Source organism: Physeter macrocephalus, chromosome 4, assembly GCF_002837175.3.
Source record: "Physeter macrocephalus isolate SW-GA chromosome 4, ASM283717v5, whole genome shotgun sequence".
Taxonomy (NCBI): Eukaryota; Metazoa; Chordata; class Mammalia; order Artiodactyla; family Physeteridae; genus Physeter; species Physeter macrocephalus.
Window position 1 is genome coordinate 25,393,391 of NC_041217.1, and position 13,449 is coordinate 25,406,839.

The window sequence follows — 13,449 nt, forward strand, 5'->3', positions numbered from 1 at the left end:
AAATCTGAATGAGATCCTTGCTGGGTAGAGTAATCTTGGTTGTAGTTTTTTTTCCTTCATCACTTTAAATATGTCCTGCCACTCTCTTCTGGCTTGTAGGGTTTCTGCTGAAAGGTCAGATGTTAACCTTATGGGGATTCCCTTGTGTGTTATTTGTTGTTTTTCCCTTGCTGCTTTTAATATTTTTTCTTTGTATTTAATTTTTGACAGTTTGATTATTATGTGTCTTGGTGTGTTTCTCCTTGGATTTATCCTATATGGGACTCTCTGTGCTTCCTGGACTTGATTGACTATTTCCTTTCCTATATTATAGTTGAAAACTTCCCTAATATAGGAAAGGAAATAGTCAATCAAGTCCTTGATATCTCTTGATACCCCAATTCAGCTTCCTTCTTGATATCTCTGCTTGCATGACTCACAGGCCATCTCAACATGAAAGTGTCCAAAACAGAGGCTTGACTCCCCAGTCACTCCAAGCCTGTTCTCATTCCCAGGACTTATCATCTTAGCAAACTGCTCAAGGCAAAAATGTAGGCCTCCTCCTTTCCCTCACTTCTTCATCCAGTCTGCCTTTTCTCCATCCTCCTTTGCCACCATTTCAGTGCAAGCCATCATCTTCTCTTACCTGAACAGTATAGTCATCTCTGAACTTATCAGATCATGACACGCTCAGGCTGCAAAATATTCACCAACTTCTCAGTGTTCTTAGAATAAAACCCAAACTCCCTATCATGGTCTTGAAGGCCCTGTGTGATCTACCACATGCTCTCTCTCCAACCCCATCTCACACCACTCTCTCCTCACCCCAGTTTGAACCTCACTGGTCTCCTTTCTGCTCCTTCAACACATCAAGCCCTTTCTGCCTCAGGGCCTTTGCACTTATTGCTTGTTTTTCTTTCCATCTTTGGCTCATTTTCATCTTTCATCTCTCAGCTCAAATATTACCTCCGCAGATAGATCTTCCCCTTTCTTGGCTTCGTTTGTTTATTCTTTCTTACTTAACTCTATTTCTTTCCTAGCATTCACCACATATAAAAATTATTTTATTTATTAGTTTGATTATTATTCATTTGTCCACCTGAGAATATAAGCTCTAGCTGGGATTTTTTTTTTCTCTTGTTTACCCATTCATTTATATATTCCTTCACTCAACAAGTATTTACTGAGCTCCTACTATGTGCCAGATGTGGTTCTAAGTCCTGGGGATCCAGCAGTGAGCAAAGCAGTGTCCTGTCCTTACAGAGCTGACGAGAGCGGGTTCACTTCCGAATCCCCAGAGTCTGATAATGGCCTAGCAATGGGCCTTCAGTAAGTGTTTGTTGAATGAATGATGAATGAGATTAACCAGATCAGCTCCCACACTGAAGCTTAGTCATGCACACGTGCATGACCTAGGGCCCAAATGTGGGCACATCCTGCTCTGTTCTATCTGAGAACACCCTGCCCCAGGAGCCCCATGCCTGGACGTCGGGTTCCCCCCAGGGCAGGGCAGGCTGGGGTCTGTGCTCCCCACTCACCTCCCAGCCCCACCCAGGGGCCTTCTGGGCCTATAGAAGCTACAGCCCAACAGCTAAAGATGCTGACTGGGAGCCTGGAGAGACGGTGATGAACAAAAACCAGATCCTAGCCTAGAATAAATTACAGCCTTAGGTTTCTGAGTCAAAGGCTCCCGTTATCCTCTCAGCCCAGCCTCCACTGCCCAACAACCTGGGACTCCTCGTTCGCAGGAGCGTCTTCCTTTGTCCATCTTTGTCCATCTCTTCCCTCGCCTCAGATGGAGGCTCTTGACCACCTTACCTCCCCTCCCATCTCCAGGCCCCGGCTCACTCCCCTCAGGGGAGGCCATGGTACCAGGGCCCCTGGAAGCCACGTGAGCTTGGGCTCCACTGAGGTCTCTGGCTGTACTGGACTTCCCAAACGAGGAGCGTCTCACGTGTGCTGGTACCTTCTCTCCAGCCCGCGCGCCCTGCCTGAACTTGCCTTATAAACCCATGCTTGGAGAGCCGTGGGGTGTGCCTACATATGTGCAAAATAGTTCCTCCCTTTTTCGTATACCAAAGATTTTTCTTCAGAATTTTAGCAAAATAAATTGACGGCACAGCTGCCTTCCTAGCCCAGGGCTGGCAGCACAATGAGGTCGAACAAGCCCCTGACACTGGGCTGAAGGTGCTCAGCGCCAGCAAAGACTGTAGGTCCTCAGCAAGGTGGCTGGTGGGCAGTTCTGGGGAGTCAGACCTCAGGGCAGGGAATCCCTAAATAGTTGAGAGTTCCTGGCACAAGGCAGCACCAACCGGGGTCTGGCAGGGGGATTGGCTCACCCTTCATCTCCATGATCCCCTCCTCCAAGCCACCCCAAGCAGAAGTAAGAACAGGTTGCTTCTGTGCCAGCTGTGGTTCTCGAGAAATCCCCAGACCTTCCTTTAGCCAACTGTATTCTTCCTGCCCCAGCCTCCTCCCTGGAGAGTGTGGTCCTTGGGACAAGGACCCTGAGACCAAGATGGGAAACTGGAGGCAGAAGGCCTCCTGTCACGATGCTGCCGAGATTCTTGGGTTAAGTTGAGCAATTGCTTAAGTAAAGCCAGGCAGTGTCCTCTCCTCCTTACTTAGTTTTCTTTCTTGGTTTTTGTTTGTTTGTTTTATTACATGCTTGTAATTTTTTAAAACTTTTAATTTTATATTGGAGTATAGTTGATTAACAATGTTGCGATAGTTTCAGGTATGCAGCAAAGTGATTCAGTTATGCATATACATGTATCTATTCTCTTACATGCTTGTAATTTTAAAATGTAAATATTTGGTGAACAGTTGAATGAATGACTGAATGAAGGAACCAAGGAGTGTGTAAATTTATTCATGGCTGAAAAGTATCCTAGAACCAGTGAGTGACTTTCCCTCCCTCTCCGATCTTTCCTCGGTGCTGTGAACAGTGGGGATGGCAAGGCAGACCCCAGTGTCCTGGCTGTGTTCCAGGACTACATCAAACTGATGCCACTGGTTGCAGAAGCAAATCAAATGAGTGAAGAGCTGAAGAAGGTAAGGCTAGAAAATGGTAAAATCCCAGCTCCAGAAAGGACCTCAGAGAACAGGTTCAATGCACCCCTCACTCCCATTGCCTTGCACTGGCTTCATGGTGCAGACATGCCTGACACGTGGGCCTGGAGAGGGCAGGTGCTTTGCCCAAGACCCCACAGTGAGCTAGTGACAGGGCCTCAGCCAACACCCGGGCCTTCCCAGTCCCAGCCTCGAGTCCGTTCCTTCCACCTCTGGCCCCCACGGCTCTGGGACCACCAGGACCCCAGACCAACACTAGCTTGCCATGGCCACCCCACCCCAGACTGTCCTCCAGAGGCCCTCTCTGGGTGCAGGCACCCTGGTGGCTTCTCTGCCACAGAGAAGGCCTGGGCTGGCATTCGCTCTCTGGTGACACAGGATCCCAATCATCGGGAAACTTGCATGAGATTCAGTCACTTTGGTGAGGCCTACACGTGTTAGTTCCAGAATACCGTTGAGAAATTCTGGTGCTTTGGCTTTTCTCTTGATGGGAATTCTAAGGAACAAGAGGTGGACCATCGTCTTTTAGAAAGCCTGAGTATGGAGAGAATGAAAAATAAATTTCAAAGATGGTATAGGCTGATAAAAGTAGGATTATTTAGTGAGAAGTATTTTTCTTATCAGGGACTTAACATGGAGCTGAAAGTGAAGAACTTAGCGTCATCAGATTCCAGGGGCTATGACCTACAAAAAGAGGTCATGGTGAAGGTGACCAGTCAAAGCACTCGTCAGGTGAGGCTGCTCCTTGGGGGCACGTGTGAGACTCCACAGAGTTACTGAGGAGCTTTCCTAGGGACGCAGGGTAGTTTTACTTGCTACAGCTTGTGGAGACCCAGCGAAGGGGCCAGACAGCTTCCAAGTGTGAGTGGGGTTCTGGGGGACAGCCTCTGGGGAGAGGGGACCCTCTCCGTGATGCCCTCCTCGGCATCTCTCCCCGACAGCACCGAGACCTGGGATCTTTCTCACCCACAGGCTTTCCCATCCATGCTTTCTGCTTATTTTTATCATGACTCCAGAGCTTTAGAAGCAGAAGGGAGCCTGAGAGTGTGTCCAGCTGATACCGGTGTTCGTGCGAGTGCCCGAGAGAGACAGAGCTGCCGTTCTGAGTAATGAGAAAATCCGCACTTTCATTAAGACGCCAGAAGAGGCCGTAAACTCCACTGGCTGGTCCATTCCCATTTGTGACATTGTTCACTGTCAGGAAGGCACTTCTTAGTCACTTAAGACCCCTTTCCTTTCCCTCTGCCTAACAGAAAAGAGTGGGCCTATAGCTGGTGTCCCTTATGCCTTCAGAACAGCCCTCCAGCCAAATGTGCACTCCTTACTGCATCTTCAGAGGATGTGCCCCTAATTCTCAGGTGACCTTTGGGTGGGCTGCTCCCTGCCAATCCTTGGTGTACACATGCCTCCTTAGCTGCGAGTCTTGTAGCAAACATGCCTCTGGAGGAGGGGCTGGCTGTGGCTGGGGACTTTTCCGTCATTGGATGATCTGCTCCGCCGAACAACTACCTGGTGCTTCTCTGGGTTTAACTTTTCTACTCATTGTCCTAAAGCTGCCAAAATGTTCTGGGTCAAGACCAATCTTTAAAAACTTTTTTAAATTGTGAAATATGACAAACAGAGAAAAGGTTATGAATGTATCTGTTCACATGGTAAACGCTTGAGTACTCATCCAGTCGGCTCAAGAGGCTTTGTGTCTGCCAGGTGCTGGGGACACCAAGACCACTGCTCAAACTGTGGGCACCCAGAAGGCGCACCTGAGCAAGGCCGTTCCTGAGCCACAACCCCTGAGATGTGTTCCTGTCCTTTTCTTCTTTTCCTCTGACCAGCACCAAGGTGGCCTCCCCTCCATCCCCTAGGGTTGGAAGGAGGCAGAAACATGTCTTAGTCCACCCAGGCTGCTACAGCAATATACCAAAGACCAGTGCGCTAAATAACAAACAGTTTTTTCTCACAGTTCTGGAGGCTGGAAGTCTGAGATCATGGCAAGGGCAGGTCCAAGTGTCTGGTGAGAGCCCACCTCCTTGTTCGTGGATGGCTGTCCTCTTGCTGTGTCTTCACATGGTGGAAGGGCTAAGGGAGCTCTCTGGGGGTCTCTTTTATAAGGGCACTAATCCCACCATGTGGGCTCCACCCTCATGACCTAATCACTGCCAAAGGCCACACTTCTTAATACCATCACATTGGGGGTTAGGATTCAACATATGGATTTTGGGGGCATACCAACATTCAATCCATAGCAGTATGTTTGATGCTGGCTCACTTCACATTCCCAGTGTAGCTCTCAGGAGTCTCAGTAAGACCCCACATCCTGGAAAGTCAGCCTTGACTTCTATGCCAAGTCCCATGAGGCCTTTGGAGCTGAACCTTCAATATGTGTGTGATTTTTGTTTTGTTTAATCTGGCAAATGCCATCAGGACAAAGAAGCTTTGGTGATCCAATAGTCCATATGCTTCTCTGGGGCCAGGCGTTACCCCAGAATTTGTTCTGGCAGTTTCTTACTATCTTGTCAGACTTTGCTTTAAGGAGATTTTTAGGTTTTTTTGAACTTTTCCCCCCAATGTTATTCCTTTTCATTATTGTTTATTTTTATTACAGTTTAAAGGTGATTTGAAAAAATATTTCATTCAGCCTTTTTTATTGTTAGCAGAGGGGTTACCTGAGTAACAGCCTGCCATAACCAGAAACAGAACGCAAGATGATGTTTTCACACTTTACTCAGTGTTCCATGTGGGAGAGCTGAAGGCCTGGGTGCATTCTGAGATGCTGTTCTTTTGCTTCAACCTGGCATCCCGGTCACGGCCACAGATAACTGTTTGATGGGAGTGTTTCTGCATAAACTGTACTGCGTTCTCTTTTAAGGGATTATGCACTAATTAATTTTATGGTGATTTTTTTTCTAGTTTTCTTTTTTCTCATGCAGAGATTAATCTTACTGATCTGTCATCTTCAAGTCTGTCCATTTTCACGTTTTAAAAGTACTAGTTACATTCCTCAAATGAAGCCCTGCCTTCCTCAAAAGCCCTGTGAAACGCTGGTAGTAACCTCTGGTAGTTTCTTGGATTGTTCGTGTATGTGTGATTTTGAAGGCTAAAAGACAAGACCGGTGAAGAGCAGCAGTGGGTTCTAGGTATGGACACGAGTGGCGCTTTGTTGGTGGTCGATCGTGTAAATGTTCACCCCTGCACCACGTGCACCGTGTGTGCTCCGCCACCGGGTCAGGGCAGCGACTGTCAGAGCCACCCAGGAGCAGCCAGGGCCGCTGGGGGCTGGGAGGGCTTTCTAACCGCCAGTGCTGCGGCTGCAGCTACCAGCCCAAGAGCTGCGAGAGCCCAGCGATCCGCTCTGCGCCAGGACCACAGGCCGGCTGCGGGGGTCAGCGCAGGGGCCTCGCTGACCTGCCCAGGTGACGTCAGTTTATCCGCCGAAGGGCACAGTAATGAGGCGGTGGACTGCTTTTATTACCTGGATTCCCATTTTCTTAGTTCTCTAGCCTAAAGGTCTCTAAAAACCCACGTGACTAGAATTCCTGTTGTGCTTGGTTCCAGCGCTGCGGGCGCCACAGCCAAGGTGTAGCCTTCACCATGCCTCTGGGGATGGAGTACTGTGTTCTTCGCCGTTGCTTGGGGCAAACAGAAAAACAATGGTCTTTTTTATGTCTGGAGGATGTCCTTTCTTTATGAAGATACATAACACTCAAAGAGAGAATGACTTACCTGTTAGTTTTTTGGTTTTTTCCAAGTTGCTCACAGAAGGAATTGCTACTCTTACCTGGTAACCACGTTTGTTTTTTTTTTCCTTCTAGTTTTATTGGGAGATACTTGACGTACAGCACCGTGTAAGTTTAAGGTGTAGAGCATAATGATTTGACTTACATACATCATGAAATGATGACCACAATAGGAAAAAAAATTGTTTCACTTGTGATGAGCACTCTTAGGGTTTACTATCTCTTTTTTTTTTTTTTTTCCCGGTACGTGGGCCTCTCACTGTTGTGGCCTCTCCCGTTGCGGAGCACAGGCTCTGGACGCGCCCTGAATCGGCAGGCGGACTCTCAACCACTGCGCCACCAGGGAAGCCCCGAGTTTACTCTCTTTAACAGCTTTCCTGTATGACGCGCAGCAGTGTTTATTACATTTATCGTGTTGTACACATCCCTAGTACTTATTGATCTTATAACTGTAAGTTGGTACCTTTAGACTGCCTTCATCCAGTTCCTCTTCCCACCACCCCTGCCTCTGTAACCACAAAACTGAACTCTTTTTCAATAAGATTGTTTGTTTTAAAAGTATAACTGACCTAAAACCCTGTGTTACTTTCTGGTACCCAACATAGTGATTTGATATTTCTACGCATTTCAAAACGATCGTCAGTCTAGTTACCATCAATCAAGATACAAAGATAGTTTCATAATTATTGACTACCTTCCCCATACCGTCCATTTTATACCGAAGACTCACTTACTTTGCACCTGGGAGTATGTACCTCTCCATCTCCCTCAACTATTTCCTCCCCCAACCCCCTTACACTCTGGCAACAACCTGTTTGCTTTCTGTATCTATGACTCTGTTTCTTTTTAGTTATTTTTTAAAAATTGAAGTACAGTTGATTTACAATATCATACTAATTTCAGGGGACAACATAGTGATTCAATATATTTATATATTATACTCCATTTAAAGTTATTATAAAATATTGGCTATATTCCCTGTGCTGTACAATATATTCTTGCAGCTTATTTATCTTATACATAGTAGTTTGTAACTCATAATCCGCTACCCCTATTTTGCCCCTCCTCCTTCCTTCTCCCCACTGGCAGCTACTAGTTTGTTCTCTATATCTGTGAGTCTGTTTCTGTTTTGTTATATTCATTCGTTTTATTTTTTAGAACCCACATATGAGTGATAACATACAATATTTGTCTTTCTCTGTCAGGCTTATTTCAATAAGCACGATACCCTCTAGGTCCATCCACATTGTTGCAAATGGCAGAATTGCATTCTTTTTTATGGCTGAGTAATATTCCATTGTGTGTGTGTGTATATATACATACATATATATATATGTATCACATCTTCTTTAACCAATCGTCTGTTGATGGGCACTTTGGGTTGTTTCCACGTCTTGGCTGTTGTAAACAGAGCTGCTATGAACATTGGGGTGCATGTATATTTTTGACATCTTTATTGGAGTATAATTGCTTTACAATGGTGTGTTAGTTTCTGCTTTATAACAAAGTGAATCAGTTATACATATACATGTGTTCCCATATCTCTTCCCTCTTGCATCTCCCTCCCTCCCACCCTCCCTATCCCACCTCTCTAGGTGGTCACAAACCACCTAGCTGATCTCCCTTTGCTCTGCGACTGCTTCCTACTAGCTATCTATTTTACGTTTGGTAGTGTATATATGTCCATGCCACTCTCTCACTTTGTCACAACTTACCCTTCCTCTTCCCCGCATGTATATTTTTGAATTAGAGTTTCTTTTCTGAATATATGCCCAGGAGTGGGATTGCTGGATCATATGGTAGCTCTATTTTTAGTTTTTAAAGGAACCTACATACAGTTTTCCATAGTGGCTGTGTGAATTAACATTCCCACCAACAGTGGGCTAGCGCTCCCTTTTCTTCACATCCTGGCCAATATTTGTTATTTGTAGATTTTTTTGATGAGAGCCACTCTGACAGGTGGGAGAAAATCTCTCATTGTGGTTTTGATTTGCATTTCTCTGATGATTAGTGATGTTGAGCGTCTTTTCATGTTCCTTTTGGCCATCTGTATATCTTCTTTGAAAAAATATCTATTTAGGTCTTCTGTGCATTTTTTTTTTACTCTAGAATATGGAACACTTCATGAATTTTCATGTCATCCTTGTGCAGGGACCATGCTAATCTTCTCTGTATTGTTACAGTTTTAGTATATGTGCTGCCAAAGTGAGCACTCTTCTGCCCATTCTTTAATGAGGTTGTTTGCTTTTTGGATATTGAGTTGTATAAGCTGTTAATATATTTTAGATGTTAACCCCTTATCAGTCATATCATTTGCAAATATTTTCTCCCATTCAGTAGGCTGTGTTTTCATTTTGTTGATGGTTTCCTTTGCTGTGCAAAACTTCTAAGTTTAATTAGGTCCCATTGGGTTTTTTTTTTGTTTTTGGCCATGCCACACAGTGCGCCTAGTTCCCTGACCAGGGATCGAACCTACACCCCCTGCAGTGGAAGTTGGGGAGTCTTAACCACTGGACTGCCAGGGAAGTCCCCCATTGGTTTATTTTTTATTTTGTTTCTTTTGCTTAGGAGACAGAGCCAAAAAAATATTGCTACGATTTATGTCAAAGAGTGTTTTGCCTATGTTTTATCCTAGGAGGTTTATGGTTTCAGGACTTACATTTAGGGCTTTAATCCATTTTGAGTTTACATTTGTATATGGTGTGAGAAAATGTTCTAATTTCATTCTTTTACATGTAGCTATCCAGTTTTCCCAGCACCACTTATTAAAGAAACTGTCTTTTCTCCATTGTATATCTTTGCCTCCTTTGTCATAGATTAATTGAACATAGGTGCATGGTTTTATATCTGGGCTCTCTGTTCTGTTCCACTGATCTATATGTCTGTTTTGTGCCAGTACCATGTTGTTTTGATTACTGCAGCTTTGTAGTGTAGTCTGAAGTCAGGGAGCATGATGCCTCTATCTTCATTCTTTCTTCTCAAGACAGCTTTGGCATTTGGGGATCTTTTGAGGTTCCATATAAATTTTAGAATTGTTTGCTCTAGTTCTGAGAACTGTCATGGCAATTTTGATACAGCTTGCATTAAATCTGTAGATTGCTTTGGGTAGGTATGGACTTTTTAACAGTATTAATATTTCCAATCCATGAACATGGGATATCTTTCCATTTCTTTAAATCATCTTCAATTTCCTTCATCAATGTTTCATAGTTTCAGAGTATAGATCTTTTACCTCCTTGGTTAAGTTTATTCCTAGGTATTTTATTCTCGTTTTTGCAATTGTAAATGGGATTGTTTTCTTGAATTCTCTTTCTGATAGTTCATTATTAGTATATAGAAAAGCAACAGATTTCTGTATATTAATCTTGTATCCTGCAAATTTACTGAATTCATTTAATAGCTCTAATAATCTTTTGGTGTAGACTTTATGGTTTTCTATATATCAAATTATGTCATCTGCAAATAGTGACAGTTTTACATCTTCCCTTCCAATTTGGATGCCTTTTATTGCTTTTTCTTGTCTGATGGCTGTGGCTAGGACTTCCAATACTATGTTAATTAGAGGTGGTAACAGTGGACATCCTTGTCTTTTTCCTGATTTTAGAGGAAAGGCTTTCAGCTTTTCACCGGCGAGTACAATGTTAGCTGTGGATTTGTCATAAATGGCATTTATTATGTTGAGATGTGTCCCCTTTAAACCCACCTGATGAGAGTTTTTATCATGAATGTAAAGCTGGTTTAGTGGTGCTGAACTCTTTTAACTTTTGCTTGTCTATGAAACCCTAACTCTCCTTTAAATATGAATTATAGCCTTGCTGGGTACAGTATTCTTGGTTGCAGGGTTTTTTCCTTTCATCGTTTAAAATATATCATGCCACTCCCTTCTGGCTAGCAAACTTTCTGCTGAAAAGTTAGCTAATAGCCATATGGGAGTTCTCTTTTATGTAACTTGTTGCTATTCTCTTTCTGCTTTTAAGAGTCTCTCTTTATCTTTAATTTTTGCCATTTTAATTACCATGTGTCTTGCTGTAGATATCTTTGGGATCATCTTGTTTTAGACTCTCCTTGCTTCCTGGACTTGAATGTCTATTTCCTCTCCCAGGTTAGAGAAGTTTTCAGCTATTATTTCTTCAAATAAGTTCTCTAACATTTTCTCTCTCTCTTTTCCTCCTTCCGGGACCCCTATAATGCAAATGTTAATATGGCTGATGTTGTCCCAGAGGTCTCTTAAACTGTCCTCCTTTAAAAAATTCTTTTTTCTTTTTATGTTCAGCTTCGGTGATTTCCACTACTCTCTCTTCCAATTTGCTGATCTTTTCCTCTGTATCATCTAATCTACTATTGATTCCTTCTAGTGTATTTTTTTCATTTGTTATTGTATTCTTCAGCTCTCTTTGGTTCTTTTTTATATTTTCTAAATCTTTGTTAAAATTCTCATTGTTTTCCTCCATTCTTCTCCTGATTTCTTTGAGCATCTTTATGGTCATTACTTAGAACTCTTTATTGGGTAGGTTGCTTATCTCCATTTCATTTTGTTCTTCTTTTTTATCTTTGTTCCCTCATTCGGAACATATTTCTTTGTTGCCTTATCTTGACTAATTTGCTTTTTTATTTCTATATATTTGGTAGAAATATATGGTTACATCTCCCAATCTTGGAGAAGTGGCCTTTTGTAGGAGACATCCTATGTGTCCCAGCAGTGCCCTCCCCTCTGATCACCAGAACTATATGCTATAGGGATGCCTCCTATACTGGCTGTGTGGGCCCTTCTCTTGTAGTGGGGTGACTACTGTGGGTGGTCTGGTAGGCATGGCTGGCCCCCAGTCTGGTTGGTTGCCAGGTCCTGCATTTTGTAGAGGTTGCCAGGCACTTACGGCTGGCGCTGGGTTATGAGGTGGCTAGCTGTGGAGCCCCAGGGGTTCTGGGGCTAGTCCTGACCCACTGGTGGGTGGAGCTGGGCCCTGGGGTGGCTGTTTGCAAGGCCAGGGATCTCAGATCTACTCTTGCCTGCTTGCCTGCTGGTGGGTGGTGCTGTCTCCTGACATGGCTGGCGGTGGGGCCTGGGGTGTCCCAACTCTGGTGTCGGCCCACTGGTGAGTGGGGCTGGATCCTGAGGCAGATCTAGAGATGCCCAAGTTTCTCAGAACTGCTGTTGGCTTGCTGGTGGGTGGGGTTGGGGCTCAGGGGGGTCCTAGGGCTAGTGCTGGCCTGATGGCTGCAGAGTCCTGCAGGTCCCACAGTTGCTGTTGACCTGCTGGTGAGTGAGGCTATGTCCTGGGGTCTCTGGTTATATGGTCCTGGGGGTCCTGGAGCTGGTTTTGGCCCACTGGTGGGCAGGGTGGGGGCCTAGTGATTCCTGGAGTTGGTATCAACCCACTGGTGGGCAGGGCTGGGTCCTGGGCCCTCTGGTGGACGGGGCTGGGTCCCCTAGCAGCTGGGGGCTCAGGGGGTCCTTAGGCAGCAGCCTGCTGATGGATGGGGCTGTGCCCCCTTCCACTACCTGCTTGGCCTGAGGTATCCTAGGACTGGTGCTGACTGGCTGGTGGGCGGGGCCAGGTCCCAGCGCTAACACACTAGAGGGAGGACTCCAAAATGTGCTTGTCAGCACCAGTGTCCTCTTGGTAGAACAGGCCCCCCAAATGGCTGCCCCAGCACCTATGTCCCCCGGTGAGCTCCAGTTGCCTCCTGCCTCTCCAGGAGGCTCTCCAAGATCAGCAGGTGGGTCTGATCCAGGCTCCTTTCAAATTAGTGTTTCTGCCCTGGGTCTCTGAATGTGTGAGATTTTGGGTGCATCCTTTAAGAGTGAAGTCTACGTTTCCCACAGCCCTTTAGCTCTCCTGAAAGTAAGCCCAGCTGACCTTCAAGGCCAAACATTCTGGAGGTTTGTCTTCCCAGTGCAGGACTCCCAGGTTAGGGTGCTTGATGTGGGGCTGAGACCCCTCGCTCCTTGGTGAGAACCTTTGCAATTGTAATTATCTTCCTGTTTGTGAGCTGCTCACCTGGGGTTATGGGTCTTGATTATACTGTGTCTCCACCCCTCCTACCCATCTCGTCGTGGTGGTTCCCTCTCTATAACTTTAGTTGTAGAAGATCTTTTCTACTCATCTTCAGGTCTTCCTCATCGATAGTTGCCCTATAAATAGTTCTAATTTTGGTGTGCTCATGGGAGGAGGTGAGCTCAGGGACTTCCTACTCCTCCGTGTTGGCCACTCCTCCTGGTAACCCTCACTTACTGAAGGGACAGACAGTGCCAGGCTCTTGTCCTAGATTTTCTGCTCATTGGGTGTGAGCACACAAGTTTATTATCTTATAGTTCAGTAGGTTAAAATGCCAACACAGATCTCACTGGGCTAAAAGCAAGGTGTCAGGAGGGATGTTTTGCTTTCTGGAAGCTTGAGGGGAGAGTATGTTTCCTTGCTCTTTCAAGCTTCTAGAGCCACCAGCGTTCCTTGGCTCATGGGCATCTTCAAAGTCATCCACATAGGATCCCTCTGACCCGGCTTCCGTCACCATCTCTCTTTCTCTGACCCCCTCTTCTGCCTCTCTCTTCCACATTTAAGGGCTATGTGATTACAGCGGGCCTATCTGGATAATACAAGCTAATCTCCCTATTTTAAGGTCAGCTGATAAGCAAACTTAATTCCTCTTTGCCATAAGGTAACATAGT

At 45.2% G+C, this 13,449-nt stretch overlaps 1 protein-coding gene and 1 non-coding gene across 2 annotated transcripts in view; one reads left to right on the forward strand and one right to left on the reverse strand.

The window, feature by feature from the left end:
* LOC102984258 (kinesin-like protein KIF28P) overlaps window positions 1–13,449 on the forward strand; it is an 85,135-nt gene that overhangs the window by 61,968 nt on the left and 9,718 nt on the right. The window contains 2 exon segments of the mRNA XM_028488120.2: window positions 2,928–3,033; window positions 3,676–3,783. Of these exon segments, the coding sequence (XP_028343921.1) occupies window positions 2,928–3,033; window positions 3,676–3,783 (214 nt within the window).
* On the reverse strand, window positions 8,889–8,995 carry LOC112066701 (U6 spliceosomal RNA). The gene has a single exon (XR_002892810.1). It is a non-coding gene; the product is annotated as a U6 spliceosomal RNA (small nuclear RNA).